The 21,902-nt window shown below is 45.7% G+C and overlaps 1 protein-coding gene across 1 annotated transcript in view; it reads left to right on the top strand.

Annotated features, from left to right (window-relative positions):
- NTSR1 (neurotensin receptor 1) overlaps positions 1-17,759 on the top strand; it is a gene marked incomplete at its 3' end in the record, with an annotated part of 46,152 nt that extends 28,393 nt beyond the window's left edge. Inside the window, exons 2-4 of the mRNA XM_082773054.1 lie at positions 5,715-5,916; positions 15,192-15,282; positions 17,510-17,759. Of these exons, the coding sequence (XP_082629180.1) occupies positions 5,715-5,916; positions 15,192-15,282; positions 17,510-17,759 (543 nt within the window). The remainder of the gene's footprint in view (positions 1-5,714; positions 5,917-15,191; positions 15,283-17,509) is intronic.
- Positions 17,760-21,902: the final 4,143 nt, after the last annotated feature.

Below are 21,902 nucleotides of genomic sequence, written 5' to 3'. Positions count from 1 at the left end.
AGCCCAAAATGCTAATGACAATGAAGTTCAGGTGGATCAAGGTTCAGTACAGCCCGAAAACTGTGCATGCTGCCACAGTTGGCCTTGCAGTAACAGGCATTTTCTTCTGATCTTAAATATCTACCAATATAAAACCTACATCTTAATAGAAGCAAGCAGCCCCAGCTCATCTGCAAGGCTTTTGTCTCACCCTCTGAGCTGTCTTTCGAGTGGTTTCCTCTTGTGAACAGAATAAGGCCAGTAATGGATGTGTCCATAACAGAGACTCACGTGTCCTTGCCATGCAATTAATTAACCATCAGTCTCATTGATATTAGCGGGTGCATAGCAATAGCAACATAGGGACAGGACTTGGTCCCTTACTTGGCAGCATCAATCAGATCCATCTCAGCACGCCACCACGGCTACTTCATTGCTGCACCAGAAACAAAATGTGTCTCTGTGAGTTAAGAGATTAATGTGCAACATCAAACTTCTGCTCAAGCTCTTTCTTAGAACCCCAAACCTACAAACACGTGCTTTGGCACCTGGCCTTGCTCCTATCTACCCATTATTTGTGTTTCCACACCAGGATGAGCTCTCCTGAGATAAGGACGAGGGGCCCCACATCACAGTACAAGTCCCCACGGGTGTTAGGCACCCACTCAAGCTCTTCCAATTCCTTATTCTCTCACTTCTGTACTCTTTTAGGCTTCCTCTTTAGTCCGTAGATTTAACTTAGATATGTATCGAATGAATGATCCAAAAGAGGGAAGATCAGAAAGACTTTGTACTGGATAATATGCTCTGAACCAAGTCGAACTGAAATTACTAAAATGCCTCAACGTTTTTCAGAAGAGCAGAAATCCTTCCTAGCAGCCTTCCTTCCTAGGAAATCCTTCCTAGGCTGCTTTTCAGTTTCCCCATTCCTCCCTGTGCCAGGCACTGGCTACGAAAGCAGTTGTTGCTCTCTTTCCTCACCTACAAATACGATCTCTCCTGCCCCGTTGCATCTAAGGAATGGCATTTAGCTGATAACTGCTAAGTGCTTGGCATGGACGTTTGGAAAGCTATGCAAAGATGGGGTTTAATTAGATGGTAATTTACTTCCTGAGGAGAAAAAAAAAAAAAAAAAAAAAAAAAAAAACAACTTTGGGTATTTCATCAGATACATCCTGTGAACATCAAACACGAGTGCCAATGCCAAGCGTTCCTTGTGGCGTGCCAGCAGCGTGTGCGCTTCCCTGCCCTGCTTTGTCTGCCACCGGTTGCATGCCCAGGAATGTGGCAGTGTGCTTATTAACAGCAGGAATTATCCACTGGGTCGTTAAAAAAAAATGCTAATTCCAGCCACCGGGTGCGAAAACTGGTAATTTTGTCGAGGACGTGTAGTCAAATAGGATTTTTTGGCAGCCAAACGTTGATGTAGCAGGATGTGCTTTTCTGATTGGCATATGCTAACAGTACTACCTCCCCAGCCAGGGGGAGGATAATTTACTTTTCATTTCCATTGGAAATGAGGTGAACCAGAATGTGGTAGATTGTTAAAACCCAGCTATGTGGTTTAATTGATTTGCTCAAAAGCACGACACCCTGCGTCCTCAGCCCTCTCCATCATCACTTCCAGGAAACCAGCAAGGACAAATCTCCTGAGATGCTTTCCAGCTCCTTTGGGGTCTCCAAAACCATGCACTGACAGGCCATGGAAGCAGCCAGTATTCGGCACGCTGGTAACTCAGCCAGCTGGATTTGCTGGCAGCAGAGGTGACCTGTAGCTGGAGCAGAGCCTTCATTTTGGGTTTCCTCGGATGGGATAAGTAGGTCCTGCTCGCAGAACTCACCATTGATTTTATGCACCTTGAAAGTAAATGTCAGTAATGTCACAGAAATAGAGGAAATAGAAAGTGACTCTGCAAAGCCTTCTCCTCACTGGCAATAGCAGCTTTGAGCTCCCTTGTGATGCTTCCGGGGAAAAGATGCTTCAAGTGTGGGGCTGCCGGTAAGGAGATTCTGTTGCTGTGCTTATTAGAGGGAAAAAATCATAGGAGTTTAACTGAAACCCCAAAACTGCTCAGTGTGTTTATTGGAAGATGTGATCCCTTAGGGAAAGATTCTGTCCTAGGTGCAAGAAGCCTTAATATTAAATTAATTAAGATTGCTTTGGCACAATAATAGAGGAAAGGACACTCTGAGGGGTGGAACTGATCCCCATGTTGCACCCTCAGGGATGCTTCTTGGGGCGGCTTCCAGCGAGGCACATTTGGGGTTCCTTTTGCTTTGGGTGAGGCACAGAACCAGCTGCACCTTCAGTCTGCATCTGTATAAAATGCGTGTAATAGATGTAACGCTTCCCCTCCAGATATATGAAGGGTAAAGTCAGGAGACTGGGATAAAACTTCCTTCCGAAGGGGCCTGGGGAACCGTGCTCCTCCAGGAGCCACCCTGCAGCACAAGCGAACGATCCTTCCCAGAACTTCTGGCTTACAGGGCTCGTTTCAGCCCTCTGGGGAGCCACCAGGCCAAGTTACGTGTCCATCTTCCCCATCAGCGTGGCGAACACTGCTGGCTGCTTCCAGCAGTAACCCAGGGAAACGGCGGGGCCGAGTAACGCCAGGGACGGCTCGGCAGGAGCAGAGCACGTCAGCACGAAGCTCCGCAGGGCCGAGGGAGCCGTTTTCTGGACAAAAGGTTTAGAAAGAGGCACAAATGCCAGCGGTTCTTCTTTTGTTTCACTCGATTTCACCAGTCCCTTCCCCTGTGCCTCTCCCACGCGCTCGTCTGGGAGGCCCCAAGCTCGCATCCTGCCGAGTTCTGCGCTCTGCTGCTCAGCCATCAGCGCAAATCGGGTTGTGTTGAGCTGACCAGGAGAGGCTGCTAGCTGCATTTTTCCCCTCCAGAAGTGTGATTTCATTTTCCTAAATTTCCATTGGTCTTCTCACAAGCTGATGGAGCCCCATCCCCAGACCTGCTCTCTCTGCGGTGTCCTCACCTAACTGCAGTGCTTCGTGCTTTGGCTGGGATTAAAATCTATGAAAACAGAGGGCTAAGAGAAAGCCAGGATGCAAAGTGTGCCGCCGTTGGGCCCCCAGGAGACAAAAGGCATGTTTTTATGGGGCCAGCATCTGGGCAGAGGTTTCTGCTGGGGTTTCACCCTCCGCTGGCATCCACGGTGTCCCTGTTTTGCAGAGCGCATCCAGAGAAGAGAGGCTGCGGTCAGTGTAGGGCAGCCTTGCCCACAGTCAAATTCTGCTGCCTGTGAGGCTCATGGAAATTGGAAATTCAGCACCTTTGGTGGCCATGTTACAAGCTGGGCTTTCTTAACTATAGGAGAGTTTTGGTACAAACCAAGACAGGACAGAAATCTTTAAATAAATCCTTTCATAGAATGTATGCAATGTATGAGACAGCTTCTCAAGCTTTAAAAAGACTTCCCAACACAATTAGGGAATGAATCAAGACTTTAAAGAAAACTCAGAAAAGACTTTTCAGGTTCTGCATAATTATATTAGGCAAGAGTAATTTTTAACTTGGACGATGCTATTGAGTGAAATCCAATGAGCTCTGAATCCCAGGTGACAGCATGAAGCATTTCCTTTTGCTTATTTGCAAAATGGTAGGACAGAAGGAGGCTCAGCAGCTGAAGCAACACAAACAGCAGTGGGACCACAGGGCTTTTTTTGTATTCAAAAAAATACATATTCTATATACAATATAGAATTCAATCACTTTTTTTTGGTGAGCCTGAGCAAAGTCTCTTCACCTGTGTGCACCAGCTCAGCACAGCTGAGGCTAAATTGTGAAGGTTAAATAAATAAAGCTGGTCCTTGACAAGCACACTACTCTGAGTGAAAGCCTGTCATCTTGTGCCAGCTGAGAACTTGGTCCCTGCCGCTAAATGATCTTTCTCAGCGTCTTGAAGGAACTCCAGAAGATAACTTCTTTGTATACAGGAGGCTGTGAGACGTGTTAGGCTTTAGAAGACAACACAAGCTTAGAAAAGTGTCATCTATTTAACAACAGAGACCATTAACAGCTTGCAGCGGTGGGGTATATCTAGGAATTTCCTTGGGAAATTGTCCACAGAGGAGCTCTGTTATTATTACAAGCATAAACCAAGAGACGATGTTCTCACAATGTGGGCTGCTAGAGACAAAACCCAGCTGGTACTTCTACTACATGCATCGAGCTCTGCAGCACAAGGCTGTACAGAGACTTGAGCTAACTAAAGAAAACTTTGGCAGCAGCAACCCTGCCTGTCCTCACCAAAAGAGGAGCTGTGTCGTGCTTAAATTTATGGACAAAGAAACTGAAGTGCTTCTGATTGCACTGCACCTGCTACGCACATGATTACGTGCTTCTTATTTCTTTGTTTTAGGGATCCTCTGTTGCATTCTGGGTTGTTGTTTGTTGGGTTTTAGTTTGGTTTGGTTTGATTTTTGTTCATTCTTCATTTTTCCATTCATCTCTGGTATTTCTGAATCTCTCCAGGACAAAGAGAAGGTATATCTGAACAAGGTATCGGGTATACAGCACGTGCCTGGACACCATGGTGATCATGCTGTGTGTGTGGTGGTGGAGAGGGGACATCTCCATTTGAGATGTTGGTAGATGAGGCTTTCCTGGGTTTGGGGCTGCAGAGGGACATGGGGTTGGCTCAGGGTGCAAGGTTGCTTCTGTATTTTAAAGCACTGAGCTTCAGGAGATGGGTCTATCTGGGTGGAAGAAGTTAGCATGCCTCGTAACCCCACCACAGGGCAAAGTTCCCTATTACTTTTTGTGGTTTTGTCCTTTTGTTGGTGTTTCCTTGCTTTTAATAAAATTGCTTCCATGGCAATTTGCAGCATGCAGTTCAATTCTTGTTAATATTTTGAAATTTTAAACTTTGAGAGGCTTTTGATCTGTCACATACTCATCTCAGGGATGTGCTGTGCCTCCTCCTGAACCGCTGAAGAGCAAGGACGAGCCCTGCAGGTGCCGAGCAAATCTTTTTCCCCAGGCTGCTGCTTGTTAAACTCGGCTCCAGCAGGTTCCTCGGCAGTGCAGGAGGCCCTCACAAAGGCTTCCTGCTTTTATTTGACACGAACAGCGACTTCCACTTGATTCAATCACGGCTTAATTTGATCCTCCATTTAATTTTATCAAAACTGCAGTAATCAAATAATTTGTACTAAAACCATCATAACTTCCACTTGTTTATTCTGATCAATTTTAATTCGTTAAGGCACAAGGGCTATTGGATAATTTGATTACTGGATAAGGAAAAGCTGTCATTAAATCTACAAGGGAAGGCCAGAGCACAAACTGAAAGTTAAAAACATCCCAAGTAGAGCTCATAATAAAGAAAAAAAAAAAATAAGAAAATAACATGCTGTTATTTAGAAGTCATGCTACGCACAGTGAAAGCTAAGAAGCATCCTACTGCTTGCAAGATAGGAAGATAACAGCATGTTTTGGTCATGACATTTGTGGCAATGAACTACACTGAAAAGGGGAAGGAAATGTAATTGGGTGCGAGTGAATTTGACTTTCATGAGCATTGACCCACCTGAATGAACGTATGCCAGTGGAGACTGAGCTTTCCCTGTGCTCAATAAGTCTCTAAAACCAAAGGCAGCAGAGTAAGGAAGGAAAAGATTTCCACTGCAGGCTGCTCCTCTGCTGCTGTGAGAAATGAAGCACAACCCGCTTCACTGATCGTTCCTCCTGCCTGACTGTGCCACGTCTCTCTCCTGCAGGTCAACACTTTCATCTCCTTTGTGTTCCCCATGGTCGTCATTTCTGTGCTCAACACCATCATCGCCAACCAGCTCCTGGTCATGTTCAAGCAGGCAGCCCAGGAGAACCAGGTGTGCACCATCGGCGGGCAGCAGACAATGCTCAGCATGTCCATGGAGCCCGGCCGCGTGCAAGCCCTGAAGCACGGCGTCAGGGTCCTGCGTAAGTAGCAACACATTTTGGCACTGAACTTGTCTGTGTAAATCTGATCTGAAGGTGAATAGGTAGAAATTGGTAAATGCTTTCATCCGAAACATCTTAAATGGAAAGTAACTTTTTTTTTTTTTTAATCCAAATTGCTTCCAACAAATGCTTTGATGTTTGCCGTAATTGTCCAGTCCTCATCTCAAAGCCTCACATTCTGGAAATTGTATTTGTTTCTTCTCTTGGTCTCTTTCTTCTTCATCTATTTCTTGCTTAGACACCAAGAGTCTTCTAGGGAATTTTATCCTCTATTTCCCTTTATTTTCTTTTTCTCCCAGAGACAGTTTTCTGAGTCCTAATCTTCCCTTAAAGCATACAAAAATTCATTATAGAGAAAGCAAGCTAGGGATTTAAGTAGCGTTTAATTCATTGTGCTCAATGAAGGAGAAGTTGAGAAATGAAAATTGCAAATTTAAGGAAAAATATACTTTGTGTTCTGTGAGACAGAAACAACTTGGTATTACCAATTTCTGCTCCTCCTTCTGTCACTGGGCAGCTCCAGCCCGAACATTTCCCTTTCAGCTGGTGCTGGCCTGGGGCTCTGAGTGTGATGGGGGAACTCATGCAGATTTAAAACCAAAGATATTTCATGGGGTTGGGTTTCAACAGATCAGCTCGAGTGGCCACAAGGCACAGGATGGGCAGCTCCACTGGTGCTGCCCATGGTCACTTACGGCTGCAGATCCCACTTGGTGGCCCCACGCTGCTGGGGTTTCCTTCCCCTGCTCCCCAGGCAAAAGCTCCTGCTCCGAAGGAGTTCTCTGCTTCAACAGAGGGTACAGAAAATCAATTTTGCCCTGAAAATACACACACAGAAATGAGTTTCTCACAAACCTTCACAGCTTTGATTCAGATTTCCATTTCTGTCTTCCTGACAGAAAAAAAAATAATAATAATTGATCAAATCAGATTGTTTTTCCTCTTCAGAACGCTGACTTCCAATTCCGAAGTGAAACAATGTTAAAATGTCACCATTTCTGTTGATTTGATAGCAAAACATTTTTCACACAATCCTTGCCTGAGGCAAGGCAGTGACGGGCAACGGCTCTGTCGGCAGCGGCAGAGAATTCCCCCGTCCCTGTGCTGCACGTAACCAGGGTCAAGCAAATCTGCGCTGGTACTCGGTGTCTTACAGCAGCAGACTGTGCATCATCATCATTCCCCCGTGCCTTCCTGGGGGCTGCACATCACCTTTTTGTGAGCTGTGTTTTTTCTGCTCTCACCAAACTCTGCAACCAATGTTTTGCAAACTCTGACCCAGCCATACACGATATCACAATAAAGATGTTTTCTCTGTCCTAAGACAAATTTGCATGCAGCAGAGGGAAAAAAAAAAAAAAAAGAGAAGAGAAGAGAAGAGAAGGAAAAAGGAACTTCCTCTTATATGAATGTTATTAAATTTTGCAGAGCTTTGAGGGCTGGGTATCTAAATATATTTCAGATGAATTCCTATGCCCTGTTATTGAAAATGCCTTTCTCCATATTTCACATGCAATAAAGGGTTCACCTTTGCACTTGTAATTACTGCAGTGTTTCAAACAACATTTATAGCTGTGAGCACAAATGGCCATTTATGAACTGCTTGGATGAGCACTCGTAACTTCGCAGAGAGACGAGGCACAATCATCATCTCCCTGCAAGAAGGCAGAAGGAGCTTCAATATTTGTTTATTCTTCCAGACAGCCACAATTAGAGTAATCACAAATAATCTTTTTCTTTTGCATTTGTTTGCGGATATGTAAAGCTACAGAGCAGACCTGCTCGCACACACAGACTCTCCGAGGAAAAGCTTTTGAAGGAATTCAAAAGCAAAACTGGCCCAGCATTTCAATGATTCTGTCAGCAGCAACTTAAGACTTGAATATATGGCTTTATTCCTTTCTTTTTTTCTGCAGAGCTCAGGTTCAGACAAAGGTTAAATGAAAGATCCTGCACCCAGGAATTGAGCTGTGCTGTGAAATACTGGATGCCTTAATTAAGTAAGCTGAGGAAAAGACCAAAGAATCTGGTAGCTTTATCGTCTGACAGATGATAAAGCAAAAGCTGTTCAAAAATAGCACACTAAGATATCTAATAAAATACACCAGGTCTGGATTTACACTGGGAGAGCCCTCGTGAGCATGAAATGGTTTTTGCTAGCTGAAAGCTTTCCGACCAGCAGTTCTCATTGCAAGGCTCTTGGTGGCTGCAGTGCTTTGGCCCCAGTTTCCATAAGGAAAGAAATCCTGGCTCTAGAGAAGCCACCAAAAACCCCCATTAGATTTTTCTCCAGATTTTTCCAGCTCTTTTTCCCACGGGATGCATCCCATGCAGCGCGCTGTGCCTGTGCCACAGGCAATCCACCGGGTACACCACAGCTTCAAACACCATGCCTGTTGAGAAAAGGAGTCAGAACCCCAGAAAACATCAGATCCTATTAGGCTAAGGGGTTTCCTCTCCTGCATCTTGCTTTAGGACCGAGCCTCAATGCTCCCAGGACGGGGCTGTGCTTCCCTGCCCTCCTCTTGTGCTCCTGCCTCCTGCCAGCATGTGAGCAGCTGCCTCTTCTCACCTCTGCTCCAACAGCTCACACCTGACTCTCTCCTTTCAGTGTTGTACACTTATCTAACATCAAGAAGGTAGACTTGTTGTGGATAATAACAGAGAGACCTACATCTACGGCTGTCATTCCCCGGGCACTGCTTGGTGGTGGTGGGAGAGCACCTTGTTTCCTCCTTGGCACTGAAAACCAGCCCTTCTTGCTCTGAATGATAAGCTTGATTTCTTCTTCTCCAGGCCAATTTTTGCTTTTGTTATGTATTGCAAAAACTTAGAGAAGTCTGCAGAAGTGAGGGCTTTGGTCCTGAAGGTCTGCATTGATGTGGCAATGGGTCAGAGGTGGCACTGTAGGGTGCTGGGCAGCGATGCGCAGACATTGTGTGCATCTTTGTGGTCCCCTCCCTGCAGGGAGGGCAGAGCAGCTGCTTGTGCCCTTTCTGGACTGAGGAAGAAGCAGCAAATAAATCCATTGTCAGTTTTGCCTGTGTCTCACCACATCACGCAAAAAGGCTCTTTTTATCCAGCAAGTGTTGCTTTGTTTCATTTTTCAGATGCACTTGACTACTGGAGGTGCTTGATTCACATTTACTTTTGTCACCTCTTCCTCACAACTTTCTTTTTTTTTTTTTTTTTTTTTTAACATCTGAGCTGTCTGAAAAGCAGCAAAACCAAACACGGGGACACATGATTTATCCTGGCCTCCATGGCATCCAAAACCATCTACCCAGACTGGACAAGTTTATGGAAGGCAGTGGAGAAAGAAAAATGGCACTTGTCCACACTAATAAAACTGTTGGCACAAAATCAGGCTTTATGAGGGTCAAAGCATTTTCCATTTCCAAAGGTAAACTTTGGCCTGAAGTACAGAAAGCTTGTTTTTGTCTTAAGGGTGAAATGTTTCAGAACACATCAAACTAGCGCTCAGAAAAGAAATTTTTGCAGTTCATGGTGTGCAGAATGGTTTGATGAGATAGGAGCAGCAAAAGCCCTTCTTCCTTCTTCCACATCTACTGAGAGAATGTACTTATTTACATTATAATGGTCAGGCTAACAGCTTCATTCAAAATGTCCACAGCATCATTTTCCTCCTCTTTGATAGTGTTTTCTTGGCTCTGGCTGACTTTGGTCGTGCACAAAATAATTAGGGAGCTCAGGATCAGGGAACTGTCAGCCCAGCTGCCTGTAAGCCAGCTCGTTAATTCGCTAAGCGTGTGATTCCTGATTGCAATTCCCTCTCTGCTGTCAGCATTCTCCAGGTGTGAGGATCCCAATTCAGGGAGCTCCAGGATCTGGCAGCTCTCCAGCTCTTTTCTGAGGATAACTAGGCAATGTTTGGGCAATGCAGTGCTGCCGCTAACAATACCTCCCACCAAGGGATTTCAACCCTCCCTCACCCAGCCAATACAGCTTCCAGGTCTCCAAAAATAAGCCACCTCCACTTTTTGTGTGTTTTTTTTTGGTTTTTTTTTGGACTTCTGTTGTTGTGTTGTTATTCATTGGTTGTATTGGAGGGGTGCTGGGGAGCTGAGTCTCTTGGGTGCTGTGTGATACTGCATGGAAGGGTGAATCTGATTGCTTATCCTGACACACCAACCATTTAAGAAGGCATAAAACTTCCTAAATTAATCTGAACTACAGCACTAAGTCTTAAACACATACAGGCACGCACTCACCCTTCATAACAAGCAGCTTTCAGCAGCTAAACCCCGTACACACTGTCCAGACTATTGCATACCAAATCCAGAGGCAATACAAACATTTTTGGTCTCATTTTTACATGTACAGCTGCTGAAAAATCAGGGCATACTTGAGCTTGGCTCAGGCTGAAAGCGCTGTTTGGCCAACATCCTCTTCTCGAATGGGGACAGTTTTGTGACATGGACTTATTGTCCCCATCCACACACCAGGCTGGTTCCTGCAGCAACTGGAAGGAGGAGTCGCTGAATGGCACAGCTGAGCACGGAGAACAACGTTGAGGCAAATTGATGGACGTCAAGGGGAGGCTTTGCACGTCCCCGGGTGGACATTGGCTAAGCCTATTAGTGTGATCAGTTCCAGGTAGCATTTGCTCCGTTAAAGGAGCTGCTTAATGAAAGCAGTCAGAAAGCACTTAGAGAGGTTTAAGCAATTGAAACAATATCCTTCAGTCTCCCACCGTTGGCTGGGTGATGCTTCAGTGAGGTGCTTCTTAGGAGAGGAAATTAAACCATGTTTTTTTATTGAAAATCTGAGAATTTCTAAATTGTGATGCTGGGGCCTCTTCACTTCTTCAAGTAATACCAGGCAAATGCCAAGTGTTAAGGAAGCATGCGTGCAGCCCACATGTTTCATTCCTTTGTGTGTGAGTAATTCCCCTCCTGAATTAAAGTCCTGAAGAGTTCATCCATTCCTCTTCTTGGCTGTTCCAAGTCTGAGCTCTCAGTTTGAGGAGAACACAGCAGAACAATGGGCAGAGCCCTTCTTACCTCCACCCTGCTCCTGCTCCTGCTGAGCCAGCGTTGCAGTTCAGGCTCTCGTGGCTGCAGCTCTGAAGCCTTGGTCACTGCAGAAGGACGCAGCAAACACATCCTCAGAGCCCTCCTTGCAAGCTGAAACAGCTCAGGGAGGAATAAAAGACACATGAGACAACATGGGGGGAATTAAGAGAGGCTGCAAAGGATGTCAGCTTGGGTTATAGCAGATATTAGCAAAGAGAAAGAGCCTTGAACCTGGTGAGGAGAAGGCGAGAGCCCTCATCTGTCCCTCAAAAGGGAATTTTTCTGTCTTTCTTTCTTCTCCTTCAAACACCCTGACATCCCTGGAGGAAATGACATGAACAAAGCTCAAATTGAATGCAGCACCTTCTTTCTTTTCACAAAGACTGTTTTACAAGGGAACTTTGGAAGAGGCCCTGGTCTGCACAGCGCTGGCATGGGCATGCTGCTCGCTGGGCCCGGTTCTTTGCTTAGCTTTTTAACCTTCCTATTTTGCCTTGCTCTTTTTGGATAAAACCAGGTCTTGTTGGTGCCAGGGGATGTTTTAACCACCAGCGTGAGTAGAGCCAGGAATTCACATCCATTTTCAAACCCGTCAGCTGAAGCCACTGAAAATCAGTACTGGGGAATAGAGCCTGAGTATGAAACTTTGGGTTTCTTTGAAACCTTTTAAAAAGTTTTCCTTTTTATTCTGCTATCTGAAAATAATATGGAAAGATAAAAACAGATCTCTGGCTGCACTGGAATGGAAATCAAGAAGTCAAATTTCATGTTTACACTGCTCAGTAATGAGTACAAGAGCACAGGGGGATTGCATCCTGCAAACGCTGCATCTTCACCAGTTTCTAAAGGAGCTGAGGGCTTCCCAGACCCTTTCTTGTTCCCAGTTTCTCTTCTTTTTTGCTCTCCCAAGCACTATTGGTGCATAGTGGTGGTCTCCAGTCTCCACTGGTGGGGATCGACTTTTATGGAAATCCTTTCTTCTGCAGCCTTCTGACCCAAATACCAGCATAAGCAGTTTTCATTTTACTAGGCTCATGCCCACGTTGTAACTACCACAACCCCTCGTCTGGGGCCTGCTGGAATAAATATTGCCGACGACCTGTCAGGTACTGCATCATGTTAACATAAACAGCGCCTGCAGCTTTAGCGAGGCACTGCCAGCCACATCTGCACTTGGCCCAGCTCTCTCCATCTTTCACATCAAACCGCACGGTGACGTGTTCCCTTTGGGATAGATTCTCTTGTAACGGCACCAACTAAATAAGAGCACAGACCCAAGGAGCTTCAAATACACAGGGGCTGTTTCTCCAGAAACCAAAATTAATGCAAATCCCTGCTGTGAGCCCCATTACACTGCCTTATAGGTTATTCAGATGGAGAGTGCATTCCTTGAGCATCACTGGAGATGTGACACTGCTGATGTGCTGAACCTCAGGAAAGGCTGAGAGATTTTGCTCCGATAGATCTGTCCCTACCCAAACAGCTCCTGCCTTTGCCCACAAGTTCTGATATGCTGCACGTATTTCAGCTCCCCTCGAAACACAAAGGAAAAGTGGTAAATTGGCCAAAATTGCTGCAACAAAGCTATCAGGGAGGTTGGGTTGGAGCTTCTCTGCAAGTCTTACCAACTGCAGAGGTAGCTGAAAGCATGAGCAGCATCTCTCTTCTCTCCCTCCACTGGGCACTGCCAGAGCTTTGTACATGTCAGGCATTGCTCCAGGTTCATGCTAACACCATGACAGTTTTCTGAGACATTGGCCCTGGACAAGGGCTGCCTCCCAGCCAGAGCCCCAGGACACACGGTAAAACAAAATACTCACTGCAATTTAATGCAATTCCCGGATTGCTTCCACATTCAGTTTAGTCTGAAAGTCAAGACTGGCATGGTTTAAATCTTCTCTTGCACAATGTAAAAGCTGTCGCTCAAAATTTATGTTTCCTGCGTGATAAACAGGGGCTCGCCGCGCCGCCGCGCCTCCTTCCTCCCTGCCCTTCCTCCTTGGGATGTGGTTCAAACAGGCAGAGAACTGAGCCACAACAAGACCAAATAGAGAATTATAGGATGCAATAATTCAGGTTTAAATACGCTTTTAAATTAGGAGTCTGAGTTCAAAGGGAAATGAAGACCCAGCCTGGTTGGCTTGCCCAGGTCCCCCCTCTGCTCCCAGCCTCACAGGTTTGGCACCTCGTTTGCTCAAATGTGGGAAATATCAAGAATTAATGGAGCAGCTCTGCTCCTCTGCAAACCACATTTCCATGTGGCAATTGAATTAATTAGAAGCAAGGGAAGGGCCTGGTTCTGATGCAAGGCATGCACCTCTACCTGTCCAGCAGAGCAGGGGAGCAGCCGTGCTCTCTGCACAGAGGCAAACGAGTCACAGGTTTCTTGAATTTTGTAGTTCAAAAAACTGAGGCATGAAATCTCAGAAACGGCCCAAATCCATCCCCTTAGTGGTGTCTTTTTGGACTGCTGAAGAGCTGCAGGGGCTGTAGTGATGGATTACATCTGCGATCGCAACAGCCATATAGCAGCCAAAACTACTCAGATTGAAATAATGAATTCAACTGGAGTATAATAATATATAATAATATAATAATAATATATAATTATATAATAGATAATTATATATCATAATGAATTCTTATTCTAGAGAATAAGAACAAACTCTCTAGCCTTCTTTCCCAAACCTGTCCTTCCCAATGCCTAAAACTTTACTGATTAAATGGCTTTTTCAGCATTCCTGGAAGATGCTTTCCTACATCACACGGGCTGATGCTAAGAGAATTTCCCCATCTCCACTGTTAGTAACACGTTTAATAAACGCGATAACGTGGGCTTGAAATAAAGCTGTGAGTACAGAGATGGACACCAAGAATTATTGGATTTCTGTACAAATTGCTCGGTGACTCCAGCCTTGATAACACTCCCAGAAAGAGGGCACAGACATTTGCCTCCCCACCCCTGCCCCACTGGAGGGGTGGAAATTCACTGCATTTACTGGAGCCTCCCCTGTGCTCCTTGGCTGTGTAATGGCAATGGGAAGATGCAGCCATAGGCAGTCTTGCTCCTCATGGACTGTTTTTCAAGGGATACACATCACTTCTATGTAGTCACATAAATATTTTCTGTCCCAAGGCAGAGAGAAATGCAACTTTGACCTCCAAGTGCCAAGTAGCTTGATAAGAGCTCTGCTACTTCCTAGCCCTTTACAGGTCACATAAAGGACAAGAAAAATGTGGCCCTTATTGTCTGTAGAGCAAATTTGGGATAAAAAAAATTAACATAATCATTTTATTTAGTCTTGATTTTCTTCTTGGGTTTTATTGTGTTATGTTTTAACTGAGATTTCTTTGTTTCCTGCTGGGATTCTGCCAGAATCCCGTCATTTCATACAGAGGATGAAATACATATTACAAAAGGAAACAAGTCTTTCCCTTGATTGCCTGATATATCTGCTTTTTAATCTATATTGACGAACGCTCAGCACCAGAAGAGCTTTTATCCTTCAGAGTTTTTGCATTTTGTTTCTCATTGGTTGATGGTCCTTGGCGAGAATGTGGAGAGGAAGAAAAACTATCATCCTTCTCTTTTTGCTCTTTAATTAATGAGTTGTATGATGGCAATGTCCAGACCCAAGCATCTCGTAATCATTGTCTCAGGTACTGCACAAATATAGAACAAAAGGCCGAGCTCTGCCACCACAAAGCAGCTCCTGAGGCTGTTTAATGATCCCAAGCACCATGGGGACTGCGGCCAGTGGCTCCGCATAACCAACTAATGGGATTACGGCGTCCCTGCTTCCCTGTCTACCTGCATGAAAAACATCCACTAACTGCTTCTCTGAGCACTGTAGACAAAATACCTGGTGCTGTAAGGGCATAAAACACAAGGACAGGTGCAAATGCAGAGCAGTTTCATTTAGCCTTTGTCTGAACTAGGCATCAACCATCCCTTATCTGTGCTGTATCTTTTGTTCATAATGTCACTGCTTCCATGCTTATAGATATTTTCTATTATTTCTGTTATGCCTGTTTTTACAGACATTTTCAGGCTGTTTTTCGCTCCGGGTTATTAATTCTTGGCACAGCAGAAAGGTAAGAACAAAGCAGGTCTTTAGCAAATCAGTTTATACTGATAAGCACCTCCCCACACAGGTCCCTTTCTCACCCACGATGAAGAATTGCTCGCAAAAAGTTAACTTTTTTCATTCTTTGCAGGTGCTGTGGTGATCGCCTTTGTGGTGTGCTGGCTCCCCTACCACATACGGCGCCTCATGTTTTGCTATGTCCCCTCCAGCCACTGGACAGAGTGAGTGATCGGGGCCTAGTGGGGCCTGGGGAGCAGAGGTGTAACCACGGGGTCAAAGCCTCAACCTCTTAATTGGTTTGTTCTTTATTATGGATTTCTTGCCGTGATTGCCAGACAAAATTAGGAGTCCTCGCTTTATCACCTAAATCCCCCAGGTGTGGGAGGGGAAAGCATCAGCTTGCCCTGAAATGCATCAGCAGCCCTTCCTGCCGTGGCTGCGGCCACAGAATCGCCCCCGCTGGCAACGCTGATGGATATTCACCTTTGACAGCCCTTGATGAGATGATATTTGGCAGAGGCATTTATGCATCCGAAGTGGATCGCTGTCTCCGTGGTGGAGATATCGATCACCGGCCCCAGGACCAGGCAGCTCCTGTCAGCGCAGTTTCATTCCCCAACGCCACCTTCCCTTAGTGACAGGAGAGATTATGCAGATGAGAAAATAACCGGGCTGCTCACTGAGGGTATTTACTGGGTTTTAAAGCGAGTGGATCAAAATTAAATACCAGTAGTTGTCACTGAGGGACAGGTACCTACACGCATTGCACACCTACACTGAACGCACGTGCGGTGCTCACAGACGGCTGCTGGCAGCCTTTCTGCCACATCAGGCCAGGTCCCTTGGCAAAGCAGCCACGGAACTGTTTATTCATTTCAAATATGCAATTAAGAGCTCATTATGTCCAGGGATATAAACCTAGTTTAGCCTGGCAGAGAGATGGCATGAGAGGTGCTCGGTGAGAGATGTTTCCCTCCTCCCACAGCGCTGCATCCCTCTTCCCTCTGGAACCAGCTCTGCTTCCTGCAATGTCCAGGAAACGAAAAAATCCTCGGTACCAAGAAGCCGAGCAACAAGGAGACATTAAAATTTCATAAACGCCAAAAGCAAATAATAGTAATTTATGATACAGCAGCCTCCTGAATGGGATTGTACATCCATCCGTAGTAAAAGCCAAACCCTATCTTTAATCACGAAAACAACGGAGCTCGAGGCACACACTGGGGCCAACTGTGGTGTCTTGTTTGCTTTCCTATAAGTAAAGTACTTAAAGCAGCAATCAATTCTGTAGTGCCTGTGTTTGCTATGAGCAAAAGGGGTAGAGAATCCCATCAGCAGTTAGTGTGAATTTATGCATTGTGGTTGCATTCACTTTTTTTTTCTTTTTTTTCTTTTTTTTTTTTTTCTCTTCTATTAAAAGCCATGAGTGATTTTAGGAAAACGTTGAATTTACAGGCATGTTATGAATGCTGAGCTATCAGTATGGTAGCTAATCAAGAGCTCGCAGCAGCTTGACATAATCATTTATAAATGAAATGCATGTGCCTGCCCCTGAAGAAGATAAATCTGCGTTAAATTAATTCTTCACAACTACATTGAGAAACTCTGCTCCTAAGAGCTGGATGGGCCGGGCAGTACTTGGCAGGGCTGTGGGGGCCATGGGGGAGTGGTGATGTACTCCAGCACACGGCTATTTATCTTTTGTTAGACAGTGCTCAGACTAACAGAAAGGTCTGTGGTTTCCACTGAGATAAATGATCCCGAGGAACATTTTCCTGAAAATGAGACCCACGTTGTTTATAAACCCTTTACCATCTCTGAGATGTTGATCTCAGTTTTCCCAAAGAAAACTATTTCAGAAAGAAACAAAAATAACTAAGTGTTTTCAACCAGTTCTAGCTGAAAACATTATCTTGTGGTGGTCAGGATATGTTTAAAAGCACACTGTCATCAGCCTGCCCCCAGAATAGAGAAAACCATCCCAGAGCACAGACACATCCCAACGCGGGGACCCACCGAAGGAGCTGGCACAGCTCTCGCTGCCTGGGGAGGAGATCGCTGCTTCTCTTACAGGGTCTTGGCTCCTCCGCAGGCTCTGTCTACCAGAATTGCAGCCAGAAAGTCAAGCTCATGTATATGCATGACACGGAAGCAAATCTCCAAGTGGTTTCTCAATTTCAAGCGAGTCTATTTTCAAAGGCAAAATAAGTATGTGAGGTAAATATCCCATCCAGTCCCAGGGCATAAATGAGTTTTGAACTGATAACAACGGGGGCAAGAGCTCTGTAAAGCTATTTGACCTACATCTGTCCAGTGGCAGCTGACAACACAGGGCACATAGCAGAGAAAGCTTAGCTGGAAGAACAACTTACACTTTTTTCACCCTTGTGATTTTGAATTCTTTCAGTTCTCCACACTCAGACTTCTGTCTTTCATCTGTCCTTCCAGTTTCCTCTACAACTTCTACCACTACTTCTACATGCTGACCAACGTCCTCTTCTACGTCAGCTCGGCCATCAACCCCATCCTGTACAACCTGGTGTCTGCAAACTTCCGACAGATCTTCCTCTCCACCCTCACGCTCCTGTGCCTGCCGTGGAGGAAGAAGAAAAAACGACTGGCCTTCACCAGGAAATCCAACAGCATCTCCAGCAACCACACGTTTTCCAGCCAGGTCACAAGGGAAACAACGTACTGAAGCCAAAGGAGGAAGAGAAATGCATTTCATCGTGGAGTCATAACTTGAGAGAGGCCTCTGTGACTTTCAGGCATGGTCTCCAAATTCACGTAACACAAGCGTGTTTAGCAAAGTCATTTTTGTTGGGAAAAATAGGCTTCGTTCTGCCAGTAACTTTGAGGTTATTTTAACGCGTTGGCCTTGCCTCTTTGTGAGTAATGTCTACACATTTTGTAACTTCGGTCTGGCATAAATCCAGGTGCAGTGCTAACTGGGAAGCCAATATATGTTAAACGTAAGCAAATTCATACTGCATTTCATCCTTTTCTCAAGGCAGAGATGCCATTTCCATGTCCAAGGGTTCGAGATCACATCTCTTGGCGGCAGCGAGCAGAGTCTGACGAGGAGAAAGCAGTTTTGAACAGGGAGGGATGTTTTTGGAGAAGGGACGTGCTCATCTATGGGATGTTCAATGAGCAAGGAGTGAAACCTCAGGGAGCCAGGTGGTGGGTTTAGAAATAGATCTAAATTCTTATGCATATGACCTGGGTGCTCAATCGAGCCACGATGGTTCCTTGAACTTAAATACCAACAGATGATGCCTTACTTAGATTGGGCTGGGAGTAGCCTGGGATCATCGTTCACTTTAGGGCATGTATAGTGCCTGGCACAGCGAGCCCTGCACCCCCTGCTTTGGGTATTGCAACACCAGTAAGTAACAGAGTCTCTGGCAAAGCCAGGAATGCAGAAACTGTACCCAGCTGGACTGCTGCAAATGAACAGAAATGGAAAATCTTCCTTATGCCACACAGCCAAACCCTGCTTTTTTTATTTATTTTTTTTTTTTCCCAGGCTCCAGTCTGCTGAGAGAAGAGCAACCTGCCCCATTTCTGTGGGACTCTCAGATTTTTCACAATCTGATTCCAGTTTTGCTTGTTTCTGCACTATTTTCACATGGCTGACATTTCATGGGTTATCAGTTGTAGGCGGTAGGGCCTCTTTTTCTACCTTTTCTTTTATTTCTTTTTGCTACCAAACCTGCTGGCTTACTGATCTGCACATACACATCTTCAGATAGTGCAAATGAAGAACACAGGACAGTCTAAGCTGGGGAGTCTTAGCTCTAAAACAACTTTAACAAGTCAGAGGAGCAGCAGCGAGAGCTGTTTGCAGCAAATCCAAGTTTGGGACAGCCAGAGGTTGTGCTGCACCATGACTATGAGCATACTCTAAAAAAAAAAAAAAAAAAAGGGATCAAAATAAGAGAATATAAAGCTTATCTTCTCTTCCCCTTCTTTCTTCACCTTGATTTTTCCTTTGAATTTGAAATTTCTCAGCTGGCCAGGATGGGTAGCATGAGGTTTTCACCCATACGGTCCCACCTCTAACAGCCAACTGGGAGATGCAACAAATTCTCTCCAGCCTTTAGCACCAGAAGTCACGGGTCTCTGGGACAAAGCCAAAGGGCCTTCCCTGTGGTCACAGCATGGTGCTGTGACCTGCACAAACCTGGGAACCAAACCATCATCCTGTGCAGCCCGTGCTTGATTTGCTGTTAGTAACCTTGTGTCCCTCTTCACACCAAGGCAGAAACTACATCGGGTTGGTCCCTGCCCACATGCTCCTTGCCAGTGCACTCCTCCTACATCCCACACCCTGGGCAGAGTCAGAAACCCACCCAGCGAGCCTCCAGTTACGCTCACACTAAGGTGAGCCGAAGACATCCTATCAGGAAAACCTCACATTTTGTTAAAGGTCTGGCTTTGACAAAGGGAGACAGTGACAAACCATTGCTAGGCATTCAGACAGACTCCAAAAAAGAGGCGAGCAGTGTCAGGGCAAAGGGCAGACCGGAGAGCACTGCTAAGGCTGGCTTTTAGCTGTGAGAAGGGCTGTTCTCTGGCGGTGACACACATTGCTGTTCCTTTCTGCTGCTCAGAGCAGCTGTGGGAAAACCAGTGGCTGTGGATCACTCCTGGTCAGAAGCACAGAAAGGCTCTGTAAGAAGGGAGATCCAGGGGTAGGGCACAATGCTGAGCTCTGGTGGCAGGAGGCTCCGTGCAGGAGCTGTCCCAGCCCCTTGGCATGTGTCACTAGCTTCCCTCTATAATGACTAAAGACTATAAAGACTAAAAGAGCCCCTTGGCTCCATCCAGCTTGCAGGCTTTGCCCATCCCCTGTCACCCTGCAACTGAGGAGCACCCACAGCCCGTGACACTGGTCCCAGTGCTGGATACGTGGCTCTGACCCCGCAGGCAGCTACGTGAGCCCTTGCAGAGCATCGTCACACAGCCGTGGGGAGCAGTCACCTCCAGCAGGTACCAGTGACATTTCCTACTCCAGATGTAGTACGTTGAGCTGTTTGCTGTGAGTTGGGAGCGATGGCTATCTGCTCCTGAGGCATTTATAGCCGTTGTACAGAGCTGGCTACTACCACGTGGATCTGGCTACAACCAGCCGTGACTTACAACTGCACCTAGCAGGGATGGGGAAATTATTTTAACGCCTAGTACAGAACCACTCCAAAAGAAAGGGCTCCAAATAGGAATCAGCAGGGCCTTAGTTCCCTCTGATTCAGCCAAACTACAGGCTTTGTCCTGCCATGCCTTCTCTTAATTTCTTGCCCTGGTTGCACGAAACAGAGGGCAGAGTTTACAATTGACAAAGCACTTTTGTTGCTCGTTTGCAGTCGACTCCTCTTTGGTAAGAAAAACTGGTAATGGGAGAAATAAATAAGAGAGGCAAAAAGGAGACTGGTCTCTCCTTGGAAGGAAATCTGTGAGGAACCAGCAAATGCTATCATGTTGGTGTTTAATATCGCGTGTGTGTTAGAAATGGCTTGGGTAGGCTGGAGGAAGAAGCTACAGACCTTATGTGTTGCCTTGTGGGCTATGTACTACGTGTAGGAACTGCAGAACCATGGGCAGACTTACTTGTGTACTCCTGGTTTACTCACTGTTGCTGCCTTCATCTATGTCTGTCCATTGAAGCTCAGTCAATTTTGACTTTTATGGGGGACTGCAGCTGCGAGCAGCAGCCCTAAAAGAGGCAGGTTTGTACAGGCACGGGGGAGATGCAGCACTCATGGCAGCTTGGCAGCTTCCAGCTGAATAAGACAAGGAGGTTGAGGTGGCCACACAGCAAATAACGTGGTGTGGGCATCATCTGTAACAGACCCTACAAAGCCACTCATCTCCACTGCCCTCACTGCTCCTGTGCTACAGGAGTCCAGGTACAAGGAGCAGAGGAAGAAGAGTCTTAATGTCATACGCTTACTACTGGCCTTCAAGGCAAGACAACGTTTAAATGGCTCTGGAGAGGACCCACACTTTTTAACTTCACATCTAAAAAGAGTCAACAGCTGGGAGGTGATGTCGGAAGCCTCCTGTGGAAGCTCCAACTGTGCATTGCTTTGACTTTTGTTAGGATTTAACATCCTGCATGTCTTGGTTGCTTTTGAAATATCCACCTTTGAAACGTTTAAAGTTACTACTATGCTTGTTAAACACCAACCTGCTGAAATGCGCTTGATTAGCTTAGAAAACACTGTACAAAAAATGTTATCTCACATAAGCTGTTTGGCTTTGATTTTCATTGCTGAGACACACCGGCGGTTTACAGAATTTTTGATCACAGCTCTGAGAGAGTGGTAGGTTTATTCTGGGTTTAACATGAAAATGGGAACGAGCTGGAGTGAAAATGAACTGATCAGAAACTTCTGCAATGTTTGTTGGGCTACACAAGTCCTGCAGAGCTGCTCATGTTGGGAGATTTATCCGAGCAGTTTACTGGCTTCTAAAGCTCTGCTCCTGCAATTTTAGTGGGTGCAGACCTAAGCCTATGGCCTTAACCTGAGAGTGCAGCTCAAAGCTACCTCTTCCACAGGGCAAATCTGACTACCTGAGTAGAGAAGTGGGAGTTACAGCTGGTTTCACCCTATTCCTCCTCCCCACCTAGTTTTGCTGTATCCAGCATAGAATTTTAGTGTCCCTGAGCTCAAAGAAGTGAGGATAACTCAGTACAAGGCCCCGCGGTTTTGTAGATGAACGCATGGTACTCAAGGGAAGAAGGTACAAAAAGCCTGGTATATACCAAGGGCATCTGTCAGAAAAATGGTTCTCTTTCTTTCCATGCCTTTTAATGATGGTTGAACAACTAACCCAA

Source organism: Aythya marila (assembly GCF_965140915.1).
Source record: "Aythya marila genome assembly, chromosome: 16".
In the NCBI taxonomy this organism is placed as follows: Eukaryota; Metazoa; Chordata; class Aves; order Anseriformes; family Anatidae; genus Aythya; species Aythya marila.
The sequence above is the reverse complement of the archived record's forward strand: the minus strand, read 5'-3'. Positions and strand labels throughout refer to the sequence as shown.